This window comes from Ursus maritimus, unplaced genomic scaffold, assembly GCF_017311325.1.
Source record: "Ursus maritimus isolate PB19 unplaced genomic scaffold, ASM1731132v1 scaffold_14, whole genome shotgun sequence".
NCBI lineage: Eukaryota > Metazoa > Chordata > Mammalia > Carnivora > Ursidae > Ursus > Ursus maritimus.
The window spans coordinates 49,011,908-49,035,823 of NW_024423786.1; the positions used below are offsets into that span (position 1 = coordinate 49,011,908).

Below are 23,916 nucleotides of genomic sequence, written 5' to 3' on the forward strand. Positions count from 1 at the left end.
TACGTGCGGGCGGCGCTGTGGACGGCGGGGACTGTGTGCCGTCGCTGCTGTCCGTCCGAGGCTCGCATCACCTCTCGCTGTCCTGAAAGGCTTCGGGAGCTTCCGCCACATCCTCTGTGGCCGTGACCTCCGCTGGCCGCGGCAATCGTATGGTGGTCGATCCCGTACCCCAGAAAGCCAGCAATGGTGAGTGTGCGGGGTCGGGAGTTGGGCAGGGGGGCCGGTGGGACCGACTGGAACCGGCCGTGGCGGGACCTGGCCTCCCCGCGGTGAACTCCGGAGTCTGGGGATCCGAGGCCGCCGGTGGCGCGGCACGCGGCGCGGGGCCGGGCTGGCTGCCGGGACCCCCGCGTCCTTTCCCGTCACTGCGTGGCCGCGTCTCCCTTAGACTGGGCGATGACCACAGGGAGGGTCATCAGGGGACAGTCATGCCTCGGTCTCCTGGGTTCGTGTGCGGGAGGTGCTGTGGTCTGTGGGGTCCCCAACCTTCTCTCCCGGGGGGACCCGGTTTCCCCTCACTTTTCCAGACGTTTGGGGAGTAGGATCTCAAAGCCACGACCTTGTGCTCCCAGCCTAGCTCTTTATAGGACTGGCAATAAATGCCTAAATTTCCAGATCTTCCCCTGCATTTGGAAACGCCATCTTTCCTCTCCAGTTCATAGCATCATTATTAACTATTTGTTCTCCATGATGTGTTTCAAAGTACGCGGTATTTTATCATTTATCCACAGAGCCATGAAGGGCTCTTTTTAAAGACTTTTTTTCGCGGGTATTTTACCTGAGAAGAAAGCAGAGAATAACCACCTGGAACTGTTTTATAAAATCCTTGTGCTACTCGCCCCAGGATCTTTCCTGGACACTGACGTCCTATGGGAAGTCCTTTGAGTGGAGGTTCTTTAAAACTTTCCTGGGTTATCTGTCCTCTCAGCACTGTCCCTCCTTGCATTTGTCACTCTGAAAAGATTTATTCACTTGAGACTTAGCTGGGGAGACAGTATAAAGTATTTCTAAAAAAGTGAATTTCAGAAAAAAAATTACTTTCCATTTGTTAAAATTTGTTCCCTTTTTTCTTCTAAGTGGGTATAGTAATGTTCTGAGGTATTTTCTTCCTTTCAGGTGATTTTAAAGGGCCTATCAGGGCCTAGACATGTAACATTAAGTATTGCAACACAGTTGTTTACAAATCAGTTTCTTTTCTTGGGAATAATTGACATCTTCATTTTTTGACAGTAGAAAGTTGGTTTTCTTGTTGAACTAGTAAAATTCCTTAAAAATTTCTTTCCTCCTTTACACATAAACATTGGGTGTCTGTGATTTTGCGGGATTCTTGAACCACTGGGTTTATGTCATTTAAATGATCAGTGGTGGTCCAGAGCACTGTGACTGGGGAGCAGAAGCCTGAGGCCAATGACTCCACGCTAAGGGCAGCTTTGAGCTGGCAAAGGCAAAGGGAGTTTTCTTAGGCCTCGATGTTTTTGCATGTTTGGGTTTTGCGTCTATGATAATGGTGCACTCACGGTGTAATTTGGGTATTGAGAAACTCTGTGAAAGTCTGGAGTTCTGTCTCCTGGACAAAATGTTTATGAATTTAGGAGTTCATTTGGGTCACAACCTTAAACTGAATCTGCCTGAGAGTTTCCTCATTTGTAATATTGGAAACCCTGGGGGAGGGAGTTCTGTAAGCTGCCCGGAGAGTGTCCCTGCCCTCCCCCCTTCACCGGGGGCTGACCCACTGTGGAGACGCTGTCTCGACTGGGAATGTCTAGAGCCCAGCTTGGAAGTGTGTTTAATTTCTGAATGTGGGTTTTCCTTCTCAACTCAGAGTAAGCAGGCTGCTTCTCTGAGCTGATTTGAATGTTTGCATTTCTTTGCTTGGCATTCTTTTTTATCTATTGAATAATATTCCAGTCCTTTCAGTCTAGTTTCCCTTAGTAGTTTGCAGTTTTATTTCCTGTCTGAATGGGTAAGGTTTTTTATTTCTTGGGCTTTGAAAATGTAGGTTGATTGAGAAAAATGTGTGAGGCAAGAAAATCTTGAAACCAAACAATTTTTATTCCTTTTAGGCAACAATCTCAACCTGTGAGATGGGCATACTGACGTTCTCAGGCACATTTTTCACTTTTATTTTTATTATTTTTTAATATAAAGATTTTATTTTTAAGAAATCTCTACACCCAACGTGGCACTCGAACTTACAACCCCAAGATCAAGAGTCACATGTTCTACTGACTGAGCCCACTGGGCACCCCTCATTTTTCATATATGTGCATGTCTCCAGGGAACTTTGACATTTAAAAGGCTATATACTATTTTTTAAGGCAAATGAATTTCTGTTTTAATTGATGTCAGAAAAACTACCCAAGCTTATGTAAATCTTTAAAAATCCTAGTAGGTTTCAGGGTTTAAGTGCAACTCCCTAATGCAGCGCAACATGCTAGTCATTCCTGACAATATCCTTAGTGTGAAATATAGTGGAGGGACACACTATGATATCCCTTGTCCTTTTAGAGAATTGAAATTTTTCATTTTTTATGGGTTGCAGTTTCATACCCGTTAGTGCTTAAAGAAATAAATCTTAGAATGATTTCCTATGTAGAAAAGTTTAAATTAATTTAAAATTACATTTAAAGTAGCAAAAGTTGAAAGCACTATTAAGTAGTAAAATATACTATATATAAGTTTGTTTCTTTTATATTAATTGCATGCTAAGGATTATAGTTCATAAGAAACTAGTGGGCTTCAGAAAAAAATTTTTAAATATGAAATGAGAGTTCAGGTTTTTGTTAGAGCATTTCATGTTTACAGAAAAATTAATCACAAAGTACAGAGTTCCCACTTGACCCCTCTGTATCCACAGTTTGCAATATTTTTTATATCTCCTGTTACTGTGGTATATTTGTTACAATTGATGGACCAGTAGTCATGCATTAAAGTCTACTGTTTATATGAACATAGACGTTTTGTGTTATGTACAATCAGTGGGTTTTGGCAAAACTATAATGCCACGTGTCCATCATTTCTTTCTTTCTTTCTTTCTTTTTAAGATTTATTTGTTTATTTTGGAGAGACAGAGAGTGTGCCTGTGCGAGGGGAGGAGGGGTAAGGGGGAGGGAGAGAGAATCTCAAGCTGACTCCGTGCTGAGCGTGGAGCACGATGCGGGGCTCCATCCCAGGACCTTAAGATCACGACCTGCACCGAAACTAAGAGTTGGATGCTTAACCAACTGCTCCACCCAGGCACCCCTGTGTCCGTCATTTCTATATCCTATAGAATAGTCTCTCCTTTTCCTAAAAATATCTTGTGCTCCACCGGTTTATTTATTTAATCAGCCTTCCCTCCAACACCCCAATCTTTCACCAAAAGATCTTTTTACTGGCTCATAGTTTTGTCTCTTCCAGAATGTCATATACCTGAAAACAGTGTATTTAGCCTTGTCAGAGTGTCTTCTTTCACGTAACATAAAGTTTCCTCCTTGTCTTCTGTTGGCTTTATCCTTTTTTTTTTTATCACTAAGCAAGATTTATCATATGCATATACCACAGGTGGTTTATTCGTTCTGCTATTGAAGGATATCTTGCTAAACTCCTGGCAGTTATGAGTAAAACATCCATAAACAGTCATTTGCATGTTTCTGTGTGAGTACAAAGTTTCAGTTCATTTGGGTAAATAAATACCAAGGAGTATGATCACCAGATCCTCTGGTAAGAGTATGTTTAGTTTGATAAGAAACTGCCTGTCGGGGCGCCTGGGTTGCACAGCGGTTAAAGCGTCTGCCTTCGGCTCAGGGCGTGATCCCGGCGTTCCGGGATCGAGCCCCACATCAGGCTCCTCCGCTATGAGCCTGCTTCTTCCTCTCCCACTCCCCCTGCTTGTGTTCCCTCTCTCGCTGGCTGTCTCTATCTCTGTCAAATAAATAAATAAAATCTTAAAAAAAAAAAAGAAAAAAAGAAACTGCCTGTCTTCCAAAGTAGCATAGCATTTTCCATTCCTACCAGCAGTGAGTGAGGATTCCTGTCGGTTTACATCTTCACCGGTATCTGGTGTTCTGAGTGTTCTGAATTGTATACATTGTAATAAGTGGCTAGTGATATCCATTTATGTTCTGTTGATCATTCCCTAATGATATTTGAAGTTAAACTTCTTTTCATATGCTTATGTGCAATCTGTATTATCTTTGGTGATGTGTGTTCAGATCATTTGCCCATTTTTAATTGGATAGTTTGTCTTAGTTTTAAGAATTCTTTGGCCATTTTGGGTGTCCTTTATCAGATAACTGTTCTACAAAGATTTTCTCCCTATGACTCATTTTCTTTTCTTTTAAGATTTATTTATTTGAGATAGAGCAAGAGTGAGAGTGCACAAGCAGGGGGAGCAGCAGAGGAAGAGGGAGAAGCAGGCTCCCCACTGAGCAGGGAGCCCAACACAGAGCTCGATCCCAGGACCCTGGATCATGACCTGAGCCGAAGGCAGATGCTTAACTGACTGAGCCACCCAGGCGCCCTGTGACTATTCATTTTCTTACCACTCTCTTTTGCAGAACAGGGTTTTTATTTTATAAAATGAAGCTTCTCATTTTTTTCTTCCATGGATCTTGCTTTTGGTGTTGTTATCTTAAAATTCATCAATTAACCCAGGATCATCTCCTGTGTTATCTTTTAGGAGTTTTTAAACTTTAGATTTACGATATATTTTTGGTTAAGTTTTGGGAAAGGTGTAAGGTTAGTGTCTAAATTCATTTTTTGTTTTTTTGGTTTATCTTTTGCATGTGGATATCCACTCTTCCTAGCACTGTTTGTTTAAAAGACTTTTTCTCAGGGCGCCTGGGTGGCTCAGTCAGTTAAGTGTCTGACTCAGGTCAAGTGTTCTGCTCAGGTCATGGTCTCGGGGTCATGGGATTGATCCCCATGTCGGGCTCCACACTCAGTACAGAGTCTGCTTCAGATTCTCTCTCTCCTTCTGCCCCTACCCCTGCTCATGCATGAGGTCTTCTCTCAAATAAAATCTTTTTTAAAAAAGACTTTTTCTCTCTGAATTGCCTTTTTGTCCTTTGTCAAAGATCAGCTGACTACATTTGTGTGCGTCTGTAGGAAAGCAGTTGACTTCTGCATCCTTCAAACTTGCTATGCTCTGTTATTTTCAGAGTGATCGCTGAAATTGTTGGGGACTCTATCAGATATTCTACATGGAAAACCATGAGCTGTGTGACTCACAGGTCTATTCTTTGCTTCCCAGTCTCTATAACTTCTATTTCCTTTTGTTGCCTTACTGCATTAGCTAGGTCTTCCAGGACAATGAGGAATAGGAGTGATGAGAGGAGACTTCTTACCGTGTTCTTTATCTTACCAGAAAAGCAACTAGTCTCTCACCATTAGTATGATGTTAACTACAAGTTTCATGTAGATGTTCTTTTTCAAGAACGGAACTCCTCCCCTCTGTTCCTAGTGTGTTATCATAAGTGTGTGTTGGCTTTTAGCAAATGTTTTTTCATTTTCACCTCCTTTATTCCTGAGATTAGTAATCTCTGTCTTCCTTCTTTTCTCACTTAGATTGACTAGACATTTAACAATTCCATTAATCATTTCAAAGAACTAGCTTTTGGTTTTCTCGATATTGTCTCTTTCCTGTAATTTTTAATGTCTTTTATAAGTTTTACCATTTTATTTTCTCTATTTTTATTGAGATATAATTGACATGTAACACTAGTTTCAGGTGTACAACATAATGGCTTGGTATTTGTATATATTGTGAAATATTTCCACAATAATTCTAGTTAACATCCTTCATTGCACATAGTTACAGTTTCTTAGCATAGAAATTTTAAGATCTACTCTCTTAGCAACTTTCAGATATTCAGTACTACAGTATTATGAGCTGTTGTCACCATGTTGTTTGCTACATCCCCATGACTTACTCATTTTATAACTGAAAGTTTGTACCTTTTGACCTCCCTTCACCCATTTTCCCCACCATTCACCTCTGGCAACCACCAGTTTGCTTTCTCTATGAGTTTGTATTTTCAATTTTGGGGGGATTTACTTAGCACGTGCGCACGCATGGTGAGGAGGGTCCGGGGGGGAGAGTGTCTCAAGCAGACTCTGCTTAAGCGCGGAGCCTGAGGTGGGTCTTGATCTCACGACCCCGAGATCATGACCGGAGCCGAAACCGAGAGTGGGATGCTTAACCGACTGTGCCACTGGGCACCCCTATGTTTTTGTTTTTAGATTCCACATATAAGTGAGATTATACAGTATTTGTCTTCCTCTCTGACTTATTACACTTAGCATAATGTTCTCAAAGTCTGTGTGTGGATGGTAAGATTTTGGGGTGCCTCGGTGGCTCAGTCAGTTGAGCCTCTGACTCTGGATTTTGGCTTGGGTCGTGAGATCGAGCCCCATGTAGGCCTCCACACCTGTGGACCCTGCTAAAGATTCTTTGTCTCCCTCTGCCCCTTCCTACCCTCTTACTCAAAAAAAAAAATTATTCTTTTTTATAGCTGAATAATATTCTATTAATATTAATCAGTTTGTCCATTGGTGAACACTTGTTTCCATATCTTGGCCGTTGTAAATAATCAGTGAATTAGGTGCATGTATTTTTTTCGAGTTGGTTTTTTTCCAGTAAATACCCAGAAGTGGTATTGTTGGATCACATGGTCATGGTATTAATTTTTTGAGGACTCTCCATACTGTGTCCGTAGTGGCTGCACCAATTTACATTCCCAGTAACAGTGCACAAAGGTTCCCTACATCCTCATCAACACTTGTGATCTGTCTTTTTGATACCGGCCATTTTGACGGGTGTGAGGTGATATCTCGTTGTGGTTTTGATTTGCGTTTCCCTGATGACGAATGATGTTGAGCACCTTTTCATATACCTGTTGGGCATCCGTATGTGTTCTGTGGATAAATGTCTATTTAGATCCTCTTCCCCATTTTTTAATTGGATTCTTTTTGGTGTTGAGTTTTATAAGTTCTTTATGTATTTTGGATATAACCCCTAGGATATAACCAGAGATATGATTTGTAAATATTTTCTGCCATTGAATAGGTTGCCTTTTTATTGATGATTTCTTTTGCTGTACAGAAGCTTTTTAGTTTGATATAGACCCACTTGTTGATTTTTGCTTTTGTTGCCAGATCTAAAAAGTCATCTTTAAGATTGATGTCAAGGAGCTTACCACCTGTTTTCTTCTAGGATTTTATGGAGTCATGTCTTACACTCAAGTCTTGAATACATTTTTAATTGATTTTTGTATATGGTGTGAGAAATGGTCCAGTTTTCCCAGCGCTATTTATTGAAGAGACTGTCCTTTCTCCCATCGTATATGTTTGTTTCCTTTGTTGTATATTAATTGACCATGAAGTGTGAGTTTATTTCTGTATTCTCTGCTCTATTCCATTGATCTGTATGTCTGTTTTTAGGCCAGTGCCTTACTGTTTTGATTACTGTGACTTGGTAACATAGTTTGAAATAAGAGAGTGTTATGCCTCCAGATTTGTTCTTAAGATTGCTTTGGCTATTCAGGGTCTTTGTGGTTCCATGCAAATTATACGATTGTTCTATTTCTGTGGAAACGCCATTGAAATTTAATAGGGATTGCATTGAATCTGTAAATTGCTTTAGATAGTATGGATATTTTAACAGTAGTACTTCTTTCAATCCATTGAGCATGGACTATCTTTGCGTTTATTTTGTGTCACCTTCTATTTCTTTAATCAATGTCTTACCGTTTTCAGTATTTGGCCTTTCACCTTTTTAAGTTTATTCCTGTTTTGTTCTTTTTGATGCAATTGTAAGTGGACTATTTTTACTATTATTTATTTATTTAAAAATTTTTATTTATTTATTTGTTAGAGTGAGCAAGCACAAGCAGGGGGAATGACAGGCAGAGCGAGAAGCAGGCTCCCTGCTGAGCAAGGAGCCCAATATGGGACTCGATCCCAGGACCCTGAGATCATGACCTGAGCTGAAGGCAGATGCTTAACCTACTGAGTCACCCAGGTGTCCCCTGGACTATTGTTAAATTTTATTAAGTTTTTTATCTTAATTCCAGTATAGTTAACATACCTTTAATTTTTTTTATTAAGGTAAGGTGGACTGTTTTCTTAATTTCTCTTTCTGATGGTTCCTTATTAGTGTAGAGAAATGTAACCAAACGGTTTTTTGGTGGAGTCTTCAGAGTTTTCTATATACAGACAGTTCCCAACTTAATGATGGTTCGACTCAAGATTTTTTGACTTTTTGATGGTGCGAAAGCAATACACATTCAATAGAAACCATGCTCTGAATTTTGATTTTTCCATTCTCAGTGTGCAGTACAGGACTGTCTTGTGGTGCTAGGCGGCAGTAGCAGCCAACGGTAGCGGCCAATCAGTACACAGATATGATGGTAAATGATTGTTACAGTTAAAACCCTTCTGTCCCTATACAACTGTTCTTTTTTTTTTTTTTACTTTCAGTATGCTATTCAGTAAACTACATGAGATATTCAATACTTTGTTAAAAATAGGCCTTGTGGGGTGCCTGGGTGGCTCAGTCAGTTAAGTGTCCTATTCTTTATTTCAGCTCAGGTCATGATCTCCAGGTCATGGTATTGAGCCCTGTGTAGGGCTCCTCGCTCAGCAGGGAATCTGCTGGAGATTCTCTCCCTCCCTCCCCCTCTGTCCTTTCCCCCAAATAAATAGATTTTTAAAAATAGGCTTTGTGTTAGATGATTATACCCAACTGTAGGCTAATGTGAGTGTTCTGAGTACAATTAGGGTAGGATAGGCTAAGCTTAGATGTTCAGTAAGTTAGGTATAAAAAAGACTTTATTTATTCATTTGGGAGAAAGAGCATGAGCCGGGGAGGGCGGGCAGGCAGAGGGAGCACACTCCCCACTGATCTGGGAGCCCAATGCGGGGCTTGATCACAGGACTCTGAGCTCATGACCTGAGCTGAGCCACCTGGGTAGCCCTACATTTTCAATTTAGAGATAGTCCCAATTTATGATACATCAGTACACAACACAGTCAGAAGTTGAGGAAGATGTCGAATATCATGTCATCTACAAACAGACCATTTTACCTCATTTTTTCTAATCTGGGTGCCATTTTTCTTTTTCTTGCCTAATTGCCCTGGCTAGAACTTCCAATTTTATGTAGTGGGCATCCTTCTCTTGCTCCTGATCTTAGCAGAAAAACTTATAGCTTTTCAGCATTGAGTATGAGGTTATCTGTGGGCCATATGTGGCCTTTATTATGTTGAGGTACTTTCTCTGTATACCCACTTTGTTGAGAGTTTTTATCACAAATGGATGTTGAATTTTGCCGTATGTCTTCTGCATCAGTTGAGATAATCATGATTTTTAATCTTCATTTTGTGAATATGGTTTATCACATTGATTTGTAGATGCTGAGCCATCTACAGTGCATCATGGAATAAGTCCCACTTGGTCATGGTATATGGCCTTTTTAGTGTGTTGTTGGACTCACTTCGCTAGTATTTTGTTGAGGACTTTTCTAGCTTATGTTTATATTGGACTGTAATGTCCTGTGGCATCTTTGTCTGGTTTTGGTATCAAGGTAACACTGGCCTCATAAAATTAGTTTGGAAATGTTCCCTCCTGTTTTTTAGTAAGAGTTTGAGAAGGATTTAGTATTACTTTTTCTTTGAATGTTTGGTAGAGCTTACCAGTGAAGCCATCTGGTCCTGGACTTTCGTTTGTTGGGATGTTTTTGATTACTGGTTGACTCTTTTTACTAGTAATCAGTCTGTTCAGATTTTCAGCTTATTCATAATTCAGTCTTCATATGTATTTTGTTTGAGAGTTTGTGTCTTCTAGGTTGTCCAATTTTTTTGGTGTATACTTGTTCGTAGCAGTCTCTTATGACCCTTTGTATTTCTTGTGTATATTGTAATGTCTCCTCCTTCATTTCTGATTTTATATATTTGAGTCTCTTTTTTTCTTGGTGACTCTAACTAAAGGTCTATTCATTTTATTTATCAAAAAACCAACTCCTAGTTTCACTGATTTTTTTCTGTTATCTTTATAATTGGTATTTTGTTTATTTCCACTGTGATCTTTGTTATTTCTTTCCTTCTTCTAACTTTGGTCTTCATTTTTTCTTTTTTTCCTAATTCCTTGAGGTATAAAGTTGGGTTTGAGATCTTTCTTGATGTTAGCATTTATTGCTATGAACTTCCTTCTTGGAACTGCTTTTGCTGTATCTCATAAGTTTTGGTATGAAGTATTACCATTTTCATTTGTGTCAGGATATTTTTTTACTTCTCAGTTGATTTTTTTCACCTGTTGGTTGTTTAGTAGCATGTTATTTAATCTGCATATATTTGTGAGTTGTACAGTTTTGTCCTTGCAGTTGATTTCTAGGCCTACCATTGTGGTTGGAAAAGATGCTTGATACGACTTAAATCTTCTTAAGTTTATTAAGACTTATTTTGTGGCCTAAGATATGATCTGTTGTGGAGAATGTTCTAGGTGCACTTAAGAATGTGTATGCTGTGTATTCTGTTGCTTTTAGATGGAATGTCTGTTAAGTCCATCTGGTTTAATGTGTCATTTTAATTCAGTGTTTCCTTATTGATTTTTTTTTGTCTGGATGATACATCTATTGGTGAAAATAGGATATTAAAGTCCCCCACTGTTACCGTATTGCTATTTCTCCCTTTAAGTCTGTTAATATTTGCTTTATATATTTCGGTGTTCCTATTTTGAGTGTATAAACATTGACAAATATTATATCCTCTTAATGGGATTCACCCCTTTATCTTTATATAATGACCTCCTTTGTCTTTTATTACAGTCTTTGTTTTAAAGCCTATTTTGTGTCATACAAAATAGCTAGTTTTATTTTGGTTTTCATTTGCATGGAATATCTTTTTCCATCCTGTCATTTTCAGTCTGTATGTTACTTTCAATCTGTATGTCTTTGCACCTGAGGTCTTTTGTAAGCAGTATAGGTTTTTATTTTATTTTAAAGATTTTATTTGAGAGAGTGTGCGCACCCGCGTGCACACACACAAGCAGGGGAGGAGGAGAAGCAGGCGCCCCACTGAGTCAGGAGCCAGATGTGGGGCTCAATCCCAGGACTCTGGGATCATGACCCGAGCCAAAGGCAGCTGTTCAACTGACTGAGCCACCCAGGCACCCCAGCAGTATAGATTTTTAAAAGTCCATTCAGCCACTCTGTGTCTTTTGATTGGAGAATTTAGTCCATTAATAAAGTAATTATTAGGTATGTACTAATTGCCATTTTGTTCACTGTTTTTTGGCTGTTTTGTAATTTGTTCTTTCCTGGGTCTCTTGTGATTTGAGGATTTTCTGTAGGACTATGTTTATTTTTTTAAAGATTTTATTTATTTGACAGGCAGCGAGAGAGGGAACACAAGCAGGGGGAGTGGGAGAGGGAGAAGCAGGCTTCCCGCTGAGCAGGGAGCCCAATGTAGGGCTCGATCCTAGGACCCTGGGATGATGGCCTGAGCCGAAGGCAGATGCTTAATGACTGAGCCTCCCAGGCGCCCCTGTAGGACTATGTTTAGATTCTTCTCTCTTCTATGTGTCTACTATAGGTCTTTGCGATTGCCATGAGGTTAATAGAATAGCTTATATTTATAACAATCTATTTTAAGTTGAGAACAATTTAAGTTTGAGTGCATTCTGAAACTACATTTTTATTCCATTTTATGTTTTTGATATCACAATTTACATCTTTGTGTATCAGTTAACAAGTTAGTGTATTTTCATACTTTTGTCTTTTAACCTCAACTTTTTTTTTTAAAAGATTTTATTTATTTATTTGACAGAGATAGAGACAGCCAGCGAGAGAGGGAACACAAGCAGGGGGAGTGGAAGAGGAAGAAGCAGGCTCACAGCGGAAGAGCCCGACGTGGGGCTCGATCCCACAACGCCGGGATCACGCCCTGAGCCGAAGGCAGACGCTTAACCGCTGTGCCACCCAGGCGCCCCTTAACCTCAACTTTCATGATTAACCCACCATCTTTACATTAGTCTGAATTTTACTATATATTTACCTTTAACAGTGTAATTTGTACTTTCATATTTTCCTGTTACTAATTAGCATCCTTTCATTTCAATTTAAATAAGTATGGCTTACAAGGCCAGTCTCCTGGTGATGAACTCCTTTAGCTTTTGCTTCTTTGGAAAACTCTTTTTCTCCAATTCTGAAAGACAGCTTTACTGAGTTGAGTTTTCTTGGTTAGCAGTTTTTCTCTTTTTAAAAAGATTTTATTATTTGTCAGAGAGAGGGAGAAGCAGGCTCCCTACTGAGCAAGGAACCCAATACGGGGCTCGATCCCAGAACCCTGGGATCATGACCTGAGCCAAAGGCAGATGCTTAACCAACTGAGCCACCCAGGCGTCCCTAGCAGTCCCCTCCTCAAGCATTTTGAATATATCACACCACTCCTTTCTAGCCTGCAAAGCTTTTACTGAAAAATCTGATGGTCTTACGGGAGTTCCCTTGTACATAACAAGTGTTTGTTGTTTTCCTCTCTTGCTGGTTTTAAGAGCCTCTCCTTGTCTTTAGCTTTGACACTAATTATAATGCTTCTTGGTGTGAGTCTCATTGTGTTCATTTTTTTGGGAACTCTCTGGGATTCCTGGACCTTGGTGTCTGTTTCCTTCTCCAGGCTAGGGAAGTTTTCAGCCATTATTAATGTTCAGTTTTTTTGCTCCTCTCCTCCGTGGGAGTCCGATAATGCAGATGTTGGTCAGCTTGATGGAATCCCATAAGTCCCTTAAGCTGTCTTCACTATTTTTCATTCTTTTTTCTTTCTGCTGTTTTGATTGGGTAAGTTCTGCCCTGTCTTCATTTTTCAGTTCAGTTATTCTTCAGCTCTAGGGCTTCTGTTTGGTACTTTGTTTTCTATCTGTTTGTTGAAATTCTCACTTTTTTCATCCGTTCTTCTTTCCTGAGGGAGGTGAGCATTTTTGTCACTGTTGTTTTGAACTCTTTATCAGATAAATCACCTTTTTTTCCATTCAGGTCTCTTTCTAAGGTTTTATCTTTTGCTGCTTTGGTTTCCGTGACACTTTGTTAGGTTTTATGTGTTAGATAAAGCAGCTGCCTCTCCCGGGCTTGAAGGAATGACCTCATGGAAGAGAGACGTTTGTTGTCTCTCAAACCTTGGTGATTGTCCAAGAAGGCTATTTTTAGTTGCCCCCAGTAGTTGAGGGGGTGCCAAGACCTATCAGTGCCCCAAGAGGAGGATCCCAGTCAGCACCTAGATTCAGGCTGGTTAGAAGGCAGACCCTCAGGCAGCAGCTTTTAAAGTCTGCAGCATGACCTCTCAGGTGAAGACCGGGTGACGGCCGTGTCTGCCTCCTCCTCTGCCCTGAGCCCTGGGAAGTAACCAGTTCCGAATGGTTTCTGTCTTTGGTGCCGTCCCATTGAATACAAGCCCTGCCGGCCACCAAAGGCAGGATATTAAGGGACTCCAGGGCACTGTATACAAGCTCTTATGTTGGAGATTCGTACAGCATGGGGGGCTTGAGGCAGGCCCGAGGGAGCATGTGAAGATGGTGCCCACTTGTTAGGAGATGGAGGGGACACAGTGGAGTATCCCTCAAACTGAGAAGGCACTTCGAGACCAAAAACAAAACAGGCCACTTCAGACCGTTCACAGTTTTATTCGGGGAACCTTACCGAGGGGAGAGTGGGCAGAAGGTGGTCCACGGTAGCCACATAGTTATTCTCCAGAAGTCCAGGCCTCAGTCCACAGATTTTATAGAGGAAGGGGACACAGAAGGACACTGTCGTAAGATCAGAGGGTTGCACGTACCTCAGAGAGCGTGCATGCACCTGATTGACAGCTAACGTCTAATTGGATCTTGTGGCACCACCTGTGTGCCGGAAGGGGAAAGACTGTGTTATCTCTGACAGACCGATGGAAGGCTGGAACAAGCCTCCCCTCTTGCCAGCCTTGGTGGGCATTCCTAACGTGGGTATATTAATCTCCAAGGGGCCAGGAACACGGAGCCCCAAGAGAAGTCATTGAGCAAACATGAGCAAGATTGGAGGGCCAGAGTGGCTGTCAGTGTTGTCAGCACTCCTATACCCCTGTCTTCGCCAGTCTCTGGAGAGGATGTAGTTCGGGTGCTAGGTATGTATGTGTAATTAGCAGCTTACCCCCCAGGGGCGCCTGGGTGGCTCAGTCTTTAAGTGTCTGCCTTGGGCTCAGGGCGTGATCCCAGCATTCTGGGATCGAGCCTGGCATCAGGCTCCTCTGCTGGGAGCCTGCTTCTTCCTCTCCCACTCCCCCTGCTTGTGTTCCCTCTCTCGCTGGCTGTCTCTCTCTGTCAAATAAACAAATAAAATCTTTAAAAAAAAAAAAAACACAGCAGCAGCTTACCCCTCAGAACACAGCTATGCAGATAAACTAATAGGCCTCTTTCACAGAGACCGGGTGCCTCGGTCTGTTGCCTTTGCTGTGCCCTGGGAATGGTGGTAGCCAGTTAAGAACTCTTTCTCCATTTGTTAGTCTTGTGGGGACCCACGGGCGTAAGCCCCACTGACCACCGGAGCCAAGCAATCTAGAGGGCTTTCCTGGGCAGCAGAAATGTTCTGCAAAAGTCAGAGTGTCAGGCAAGGCGTATGCTTCTGGGAAATACTGGAGAGCTGGAGGCACAGGGAGAGCACAAAAATTGCCTGTTTGTGGATAGCATTGCAGTAAGCACTTAGAGGACCGTTAAATTAGATGCCTGCCTTTCAAGCTGACACTTTGATTAGCAAGCAAGCTTTTTTTTTTTTGGAGCGGGAGGGGCAGAAAGAATCATAAGCAGGCTCCAGGCCCACCGCGGTGCCCGGTGCAGGACTCAGTCTCACGACTTGAGCCGCCATCAAGAGTCAGACGCTTAACCAGATGAGCCACCCCGGCGCCCGTCAAGCGAGCCTCTTCAGCAGAAAGTCTGGGTGCTTCTCAGTCAGCTGCCTCTGTGCTGGGTCCTGGGCCGGCTCGGTCTGCACGTGTGAGCCTTTTAATCACTGTTTCAGTCTGCTGTAGCTGCCTGGTCCCATGGATGCAGGCTCCCCTGGCTTTCAAAGGTAGGTGTTTGCAGGCTCATCTTCAAGTTCAGGTCTTAAAAGTTGGGGGTACCCGATGTGGGGTTCAGAACCTTCACTCCTCAGGGAGAAGCTTGGGATTTTGAGTTCCCTCCTGATTGTGGGGTTGCTGCACCAGCGGTAGGTTTATGGCAAGACTGCATCTCCGCCTCTCCGACCTGCCTTCACGTGGGTTGTCCCTGTTCATCCGTGTGCAGGAGTTGCTTAGCCAGTGTTTGGGGTTTGGGTTTTTCCCAGGAAATTCATTCCATATGTAGATTCAGTGTGTCTGTGGGAGAAAGTAAGTTCAGGATCGTTCTATGTCACCATCTTGAACTGGATTATTTTATTCTGCTTAAGGTTTAATTGGTGGTTCTTTATTGTTTCCTCGAGTAGTTGCTTACATTATTGTCGACCTTTTCTTTCCCCCCCTTTGGTTGGTTTGTTCAATGGTATAAATTTCCTCCTAGGCTCTTAAATTGCTACACCAGACAACTTTTAATAAATTCTATTTCGTATTGTTCAAAATAATAATAATGATTTCCTTAGACTTTTTTGATTCCAATATTTACAAGTTTTTTATCTCCGTGTCTTTGGGGTTTTCCAACTACTTTCCTGCTCCTGATTTCTAGATTAATGCTGCTGTTTCCTGAGAACATATTTTGTAGGATTTCTTTTGTTTTAAATTTAAGGTGTTTTATATCCCAGAAGGTGGTTTGTCTTGGTGAATGTTGCTTATGAATTTGAGAAGAATGTGTCTTTGCTGTTGATGATATAGTCCATGGATTTCAGTTAAACCTGTTGCTCATTGGTGCTCTTCAGTGTAACTAATCCTTCCCGATTTTCTTCCCGCTGGAATTCAGGTTACTGATGTGGGGGTGTGGATGCGTCCAGCTTTATGAGTTTTGCCCAACGTATTTTGCTCTTCTGTCGTTAATGCACATACACAGAAAGGATTGTTATATTTTCTTAGAAATTTGACCCCTTTATCATTACATGATTCCCTCTTTATCTGAAATTTCCTGCTTGAAGTAGGCTTTGTCTGAAATTAATATGCTCTGCCTGCTTTTGATTACTGTTGGCATGCCATACTTTCTCCATCCTTTTAAGTTTGTGTATTTATATTTAGTTCTTTTTAATGTGCTGTTGTAGGGTTTAGACCATTGGTGTTTAAAGTGGTTATTGATAATGTCGATTAATATCTACCATGCTTTTTACTCTTTCTTTGTTGTCCTTGTTTGTCTTCCGCCATTTTTTGGCCTTCTTTGGCTTTAATTGAGCATTTTATCTCTTCTCAGCCTATCAATTATGTTTCTTGACTTTGTTTTCTTGAGTTTACCTCATGTCAGAGTATTCCTAATTTCTCCCTGTCCCTTGTAACAGTGTCATTCATTTCACTTAACCAAAAGCTATTACTGATACAAAAGTGACATCTGTCAGATTTGTTAGTAAAAGAAGAGGTATTTTACCTTCATTAGTTTCTTTCCTAATGCTCTTTCTTATTTCCCTCCCGATGAAATTTCTTTTCATGTTCTTGAAAAACAGGTGTATTCATGTCAAATTCCTCAGTTTTTGCCCCAGAAAGTCTTTATTTCTTCCTCATTTTTGAAGAATAATTTCAACACAGAATTGTAGGCTGGTGGTTTTTTACTTTCAGCACTTTAAGTGTTTCACTCCAGTCTCTTCTTGCTGAAATAGTTTTGGAAAGAAGTCCAATTTAATTCTTACCTTTGTTTCAGTGTAACTGAGGTTTGTTTTCCCTCCGTCTGGGTTCTTTCACTATATTCTCTTTGTTTTTGATTTTTCTCCAGTTTGAATAGGATGTGCTTGAATTTGCATTTGTGGTTGTCTGGGTTTTTTGTTTTTGTTTTTTTTCTTTCCTGTTTTGTGTTCTCTTAGCTTCTTGGATCTGCAGTTTGCAAATTCGAATGGTAAGAAGATGCAGTGATGATTGCTTCATTTACTTTTTCTGTTCTTTCTGCCTTTCTTTTCCATCAATTATTTCCATTGTGTGTATTTTACCCTTGTCATTATCCGAGAGTTCTTGGATACTGTGTTCTTTTTTTCTGTTTGCTTAGGTTCCAGTGAAACAGATTCTTCTGAGGACAGGCCTTGTTAAGAATAGAATATTCTGGGCATATTTCAAAATAGCTTCTTTTCTGTCTCCCAATTTTGAAGACAGTGGTTTGCCCTGTGTCCTCAATTCTCTGATGGATCTAAGAAGCGTTGTTTCATTTTTTTGCTTTTTCCTAGTGAGGGAGAGACTGCTTCTAAGTTCATTATATGACCAAAACGCCAAAAACCCAAAAAAAACAAAGACCCACATCTCTGACTCTGATTTTTGATGTTTGACTGCTCACAGCTTTTTTTTTTTTTTTAATGATTTTTTATTATGTTAGTCACCATACAGTACATCCCCAGTTTCCGATGTAAGGCTCGATGATTCATTAGTTGTGTATAACACCCACTGCACCATGCAATATGTGCCCTCCTTACTACCCATCACCGGTCTATCCCATTCCCCCACCCCCCTCCCCTCTGAGGCCCTCAGTTTGTTTCTCATAGTCCATAGTCTCTCATGTTTCATTCCCCCTTCTGATTACCCCCCCTTTCTTCCCCTACCGATCTTCCTAGTTCTTATGTTCCATAAATGAGAGAAATCATAGGATAGTTGTCTTTCTCTGCTTGACTTATTTCACTTAGCATTATATCCTCCAGTGCCATCCATGTTGCAGCAAATGTTGAGAATTCGCTCTTTCTGATAGCTGAGTAATATTCCATTGTATATATGGACCACAACTTCTTAATCCAGTCATCTGTTGAAGGGCATCTCGGCTCCTTCCACGATTTAGCTATTGTGGACATTGCTGCTATGAACATTGGGGTGCATATGGCCCTTCACTACGTCTGTATCTTTGGGGTAAACACCCAGTAGTGCAATGGCTGGATCATAGGGTAGCTCAATTTTTAACTTTTTAAGGGACCTCCACACTGTTTTCCAGAGTGGCTGTACCAACTTGCATTCCCACCAACAATGTAGGAGGGATCCCCTTTCTCCACATCCTCTCCAACAATTGTTGCTTCTTGCCTTGTCTATTTTTGCCATTCTAACTGGCGTAAGGTGGTATCTCAGTGTGGTTTTGATTTTAATTTCCTTGATGGCTAATGATTTTGAACATTTTTTCATGTGTCTGTTAGCCATTTGTATGTCTTCATTGGAAAAGTGTGTGTTCATATCTTCTGCCCATTTTTTGATTTATTTGTTTCTCGTGTATTGAGTTTGAGAAGTTCTTTGGATACCAGTCCTTTATCTGTAGTGTCATTTGCAAATATATTCTCCCATTCCGTTGGCTTCCTCTTAGTTTTTCTGACTGTTTCCTTGGCTGTGACTGCTCACAGCTTTGAAGCTCATCCCTCCTTCCTCCTCCTTGGTCCACTTCTAGCCAAGGCAGCAAGAAAGCCCAGTGCTTCCTGCGTTGGCCGTGGCAAGAGGTTCAGTTCATACAAGCATCTGCCCCTGTGTGTGAACCTTTAGTCCACTCACAACGTCAGAAAAAAGAAAAGTCTGCATGCTTTTCCCTGCTCTCTCAAGCCATTTCACGCCTGCTTGAGAGGCCTGCCTTCCTCCCAGAGACCTCAGTTACGGAATGAACTCTTTTACACCCTCTTGGCAGTACGTGGTGTCCTCCGGTACTCGGGTGTTGGCCGTTGTGCTTCTGTGCACCAGATCGCCGCTCATGAATGAGAGAAAATGAGACGGCTCCCTCTAGAGTGGCTGGTCAGGAAACTTCCTCCTGAAATTGGAGAATGGAGATTTTATGTTCTTTTGGAGGAAAGCACTGCTGAATCCTTTACGTATTTAATAATCATGAACAGACTCACCATCAGACCATTGCGGATGTCCGTGAACTCCCTCGCAATCTGCAGTTCTTAACCTATTCGTCAAGCATGGGCCAGAGTGCACTGGTACAGTTTGACCAAAGAGAGTTCTTCTAGCACCTTTTCACCTCTGTATGTGTCCTGAAAAATGAGAAGCAGCCCTGAGGCTCACGTGTATAGGGTTTTTGTGGAGATGTCTGAGCCCTCACTTCTGAGTAACTTCCTGGCTCGGGACACAGAGAATGGAAAAACTGAGTGCATTAAGTATTACCCAAGTGAAAAATACTACCTCACAAGAATATTCTCATTTATCCAGCTACATCTGGCTACTTCTAATGGCCTGGAGTACCTCAGGCCGATAAGGCAAGCTGATCCTTGTTACAAGTTGCATTTCCACAGGCCTCCTGGACTCTCATGTTTGGTGATGGGACTAGAAGAACAAGCTTCCAGTTCTTCATTGTGTTTTATTCATTAAAACCTCATGCAGATTTGACCCCGTACATCATGGAGTGCTGAGTTAAATGGTAGGTAAGAAGGAAGGAGATGAGAGCCTTTTTCTCAAAAGGAATTAGTGTGCTTAAAATAATACTTGTTTCATGTGTATAGCATTTCTCTCATTTCTCCAAGGTGCTCTAGAGCCTGCCACTAGAGAACAGTAACATTTAAAGTGATCACAGTAAAGATGAATAAATAATTTGCATGTGTTGTTCATGATGCTGTTAAATTTATGAGGAAGTGTGAACAGAAAGTTTCTCATGACCAAGACATAAAATAAATGTTTGGAGACCAGAGAATCATACATAATCTTCCTATAAATTGAGTATAAACCCCCAGTGCTGTCAGAATCATGTACGCCGCTGTAAACGTATTTGGGATGTTTTAGGACTCAGTGACATTTGAGGATGTGGCTGTGAACTTCAGCCTGGAAGAGTGGGCTTTACTGGATTCTTCACAGAAGAAACTTTACAGAGATGTGATGCGGGAAACCTTCAGAAACCTGGCCTCGATAGGTAAAGACATTCTTACTGAACTTTGGCCATTAGAGAACAGGTATTTCTTGCCCATCGGTCTTGTTCTGACATGTGGGAAAAGACTACATTAGAGTAAGCTACGCCCATCATAGACCTAAAATCTAGTAATTTTTCTGTAATTTCTGATAATGTGGAGTTATTTTTCTCCATCTGCATTTTAGAGAAAAAATGGAAAGATCATGACACCGAAGATAGGTACTACACCCAGGGGAGAAAACTAAGGTGAGTCACACAATATAGCAGTGTCCCACATGAGAATCCTACTATATCATGAATTTTTAAAAACCAAATTATTCAGGGGCGCTTGGATGGCTCAGTCAGTTAAACATCTACCTTTGGCCTGGGTCATGATCCCAGGGTCCTGGGATCGAGTCCCACTTTGGGCTCCTTGCTCAGCAGGGGCCTGCTTCTCCCTCTCCCTCTGCTTGCCACTCCCCCTACTTGTTCTCTCCGCCCCCCACCCAATGGGTAAATAAAATCTTGAAATAAACCCAAATTATTCAAATTTATCCTTAAATTTTTTTCATTGAAAATATTTACTTAAACGTGACATGGGTGTTCAGTGTTTGCAAAACTGTCCACTTGGAAATAGCATAAGGAAACCCCGTGTGTTAATAATCCCGTGTGTTAATAATCTTTGTTTACATAATAGCTGTGGTCAAGTCCTATGTATGGAACATTCAGTATATTAACTTTTCAAGCAATTCAGAAAGGGCGGGAAATCATTTTGCTCTAAATTATAAAAATGTAATTCCAATACACTAATATTATGAATTACTAAGAAATCATTAATAATATACTTCTCATTTTTTACAGAATTCATATGGTAGAAAAACCTTGTGAAAGCAAAGAGGGTCATCAGTGTGGAGAAACCAGCAGCCAGACTCCAGATCTTAATCTAAACAAGAAAACGCCTCCTGGAGTAAAGCCACCTGAAGGTCATCGGTGTGGAGAAGCCATCACCCCAACTCCAGATCTTGATCTGAACAAGAAAAGTCCTTCTGGAGTAAAACCACCTGAAGGTCATCAGTGTGGAGAAGCCATCACCCCGACTCCAGATCTTAATCTGAACCAGAAAACGCCCTCTGGAGTAAAACCATGTGAGTGTAGTGTGTGTGGAAAAGTCTTCGTGCGTCATTCATCCCTTAATAGGCACATCAGATCTCACACCGGACATAAGCCATATGAGTATCACGAATATGAAGAGAAGCCATATAAGTGTAAGGAATGTGGGAAAGCCTTCAGTTACCGCAAATCTGTTCACAGACACGAAAGGACTCACACTGGAGAAAAACCGTATGAATGTCAGGAATGTGGGAAAGCTTTCACATGGCTCACAACTTTTCGAAGACACATGATAACTCACACAGGAGACGGACCTTACAAATGTCAGGAGTGTGGGAAAGCTTTCAGTTGTTCTACTTCATTGCGAACCCACGAACGGACTCACACTGGAGAGAAACCCTATCAGTGTAAACAGTGTGGTAAATCCCTCAGGTCCCCGCTGGGTTTGCGAATACATGAAAGAAATCACACTGGAGAGAAACCCTATGAATGTAAGCAATGTGGTAAAGCCCTCAGTTGTCCCAGTTCCTTTCGAAGACATGAAAGGACTCACACTGCAGAGAAACAGTATGAATGTAAACAATGTGAGAAAACCTTCAGTTCTCCTCTAGGTTTGCGAATACATGAAAGAATCCACACAGGAGAGAAACCTTATGAATGTAAGGAATGTGGGAAAGCCTTCATTTCTCTGTCAAGCATTCGAACACACATGATAACACACACTGGAGATGGACCTTATAAATGTAAGCAATGTGGGAAAGCCTTCATTTGTCCCAGTTCCTTTCGCTCTCATGAAAGGACTCACACTGGAGAGAAACCCTATGAATGTAAACAGTGTGGTAAAACCTTCAGTTGGCCCAGTTCCTTTCGAATACATGAAAGAACTCACACTGGAGAGAAACCTTACGAATGTAAGGAATGTGGCAAGACCTTCATTTATCGCACAACCTTTCAGGGACACATGAGGAAGCACACTGGAGAGAAACCCTATAAATGTAAAGAATGTGGGAAAGCCTTCATTTCTCCCTCAAGCGTCCGAACACACATGATTATGCACACTGGAGACGGACCTTATAAATGTAAGGAATGTGGGAAAGCCTTCAATTTTCCCAGTTCATTTCGAATACACGAAAGAACTCACACAGGAGAGAAGCCTTATGAATGTAAACAGTGTGGTAGAGCCTTCAGCTGTTACACATCCTTTCGAACACATGAAAAAACGCACACTGGAGAGAAGCCCTATGAGTGTAAGGAATGTGGAAAAGCCTTCATTTATCGCACTACCTTTCGAGGACACGTGAGAATGCACACTGGAGAGAAACCGTACAAATGTAAAGAATGTGGGAAAGCCTTCAGTCGTCCCAACTCATTTCGAAGGCATGAGAGGTCTCATACTGAATAGAAACCTCTTGAATGTAAGCAGTGTGGGAAAAACATCAACTGACCTTCATCCTTACATGTGAAAACCCCCACTGGAAAGTAATCCAACAAATATAAGCAAGTCTAATATAAGTTAATCCGTGTAAAATGTTCCAGAAAACTGTAACATGAAAGAATCGCTATGAAAGTTATAAATATATCATCAGTGCCTCATTCTTAAAGTGGGTCTCTGGACTGTGGATATTTACTACTTTCAAAAATGAACATTGAGATGAGAGAATTCTGTACGTACTCTTATTACTGTTGTTTAAAAATTAATAGATATTTGTTTTCTCCTTAAATCAGTTAACATTTTTCTCTTTCCATTTTGTAGTTTGATCCATGGGTGAAGTGGTTTCTGAATGTGCAAATAGGTTTAATTTTTATGTAACGTCTTAATCGAATTATTGATAAATGACATTTTGGTATTTGTTGGGATTTTCCTACTGGCCTCCTGCGTGTCAGCTACTGGATATCCATTACCCATCATATATTCCATTTTTCTTAGGAGAAAAGCAGTTCTTGCTTCGGCCAAAAGAGCCTTAATTCCGTTTTCCTTGCTAATAAAAAAGATGGCATAAATTTGTAAACATGCAGTTTATTATGAAGTATAGTCTGATCAATTATTTCCATCTTTTGGCCTTTGCCACTCCTTCTGGCTGAGATTTGAATCATCAACTTTGCATTAAGACAGAACCATGATTGGATAATAAAATGTAGAATTGGAGATGGCGCTCCTAAATTGTGTTTTGTCACCTGGGTAATGTTGTGGCATTTTCGAGATTCTGTTTCCTTTGTGATTCTACCCCTGTAGCCTCCCTTGCGTGAGACTTGGGAGGCAGGAGTACAGCAGGCATTAGGTTTCAGAGCCACCGTACAGACAGACAGAAGCCATATAGGAGCTTTGAGGATACCTGCTTGCAGCCTGTTTTCCTGATCCCTTGCCTTGCCAGTCAGGAGTGTCCTAAAACCACAATTAACTGCTCGACTTCCATTTCTCAGAGGTGCAGGTTTCCACATACACCTTCACAAGTTCCACATCAAAGATCCATCACAGTTTGGATTTTCCTGCCAGCCCCCACGTGCCCACCAGCCAATTAATTTGAACTTTCATGGTTGGGAGTGTTCTCTGTTGCTCACTTTGCTCTCCTCTATACTATTCACTTAAGATCTAATTTGTATAGTAAACACCTTGTCTTGGTAACACTGCCAGTGACCGTGTATTCCTGATTCCACTGTGATAGCTACAGTGACGCAGTCCACAAGAGCCACCCTGGACTTTGTTCCTCTGCTGCGCTGTGCAGCAACTGCTCTGACCCTGTCCTTCCCTGTGAGAACTGGCACCTTCCTCATACCAGGCAGATGATGGCTGTTTCCCTTTGCTCACAGCTGTGCATAATTCCTCAGTATGTTTTCAAGTATGTTTGTATGTGATTAAAAGCAATGCATCTGTCAAACAAGA

At 41.3% G+C, this 23,916-nt stretch overlaps 1 protein-coding gene across 1 annotated transcript; it reads left to right on the forward strand.

The window, feature by feature from the left end:
• On the forward strand, positions 1-23,916 carry LOC103678667 (zinc finger protein 709-like). Its single transcript, XM_040629277.1, has 5 exons — positions 1-186; positions 19,339-19,463; positions 19,823-19,949; positions 20,132-20,192; positions 20,787-23,916. The coding sequence occupies exons 2-5, from the start codon at positions 19,461-19,463 to the stop codon at positions 22,435-22,437; spliced, it is 1,842 nt and encodes a 613-aa protein (XP_040485211.1). The 5' UTR covers positions 1-186; positions 19,339-19,460; the 3' UTR covers positions 22,438-23,916.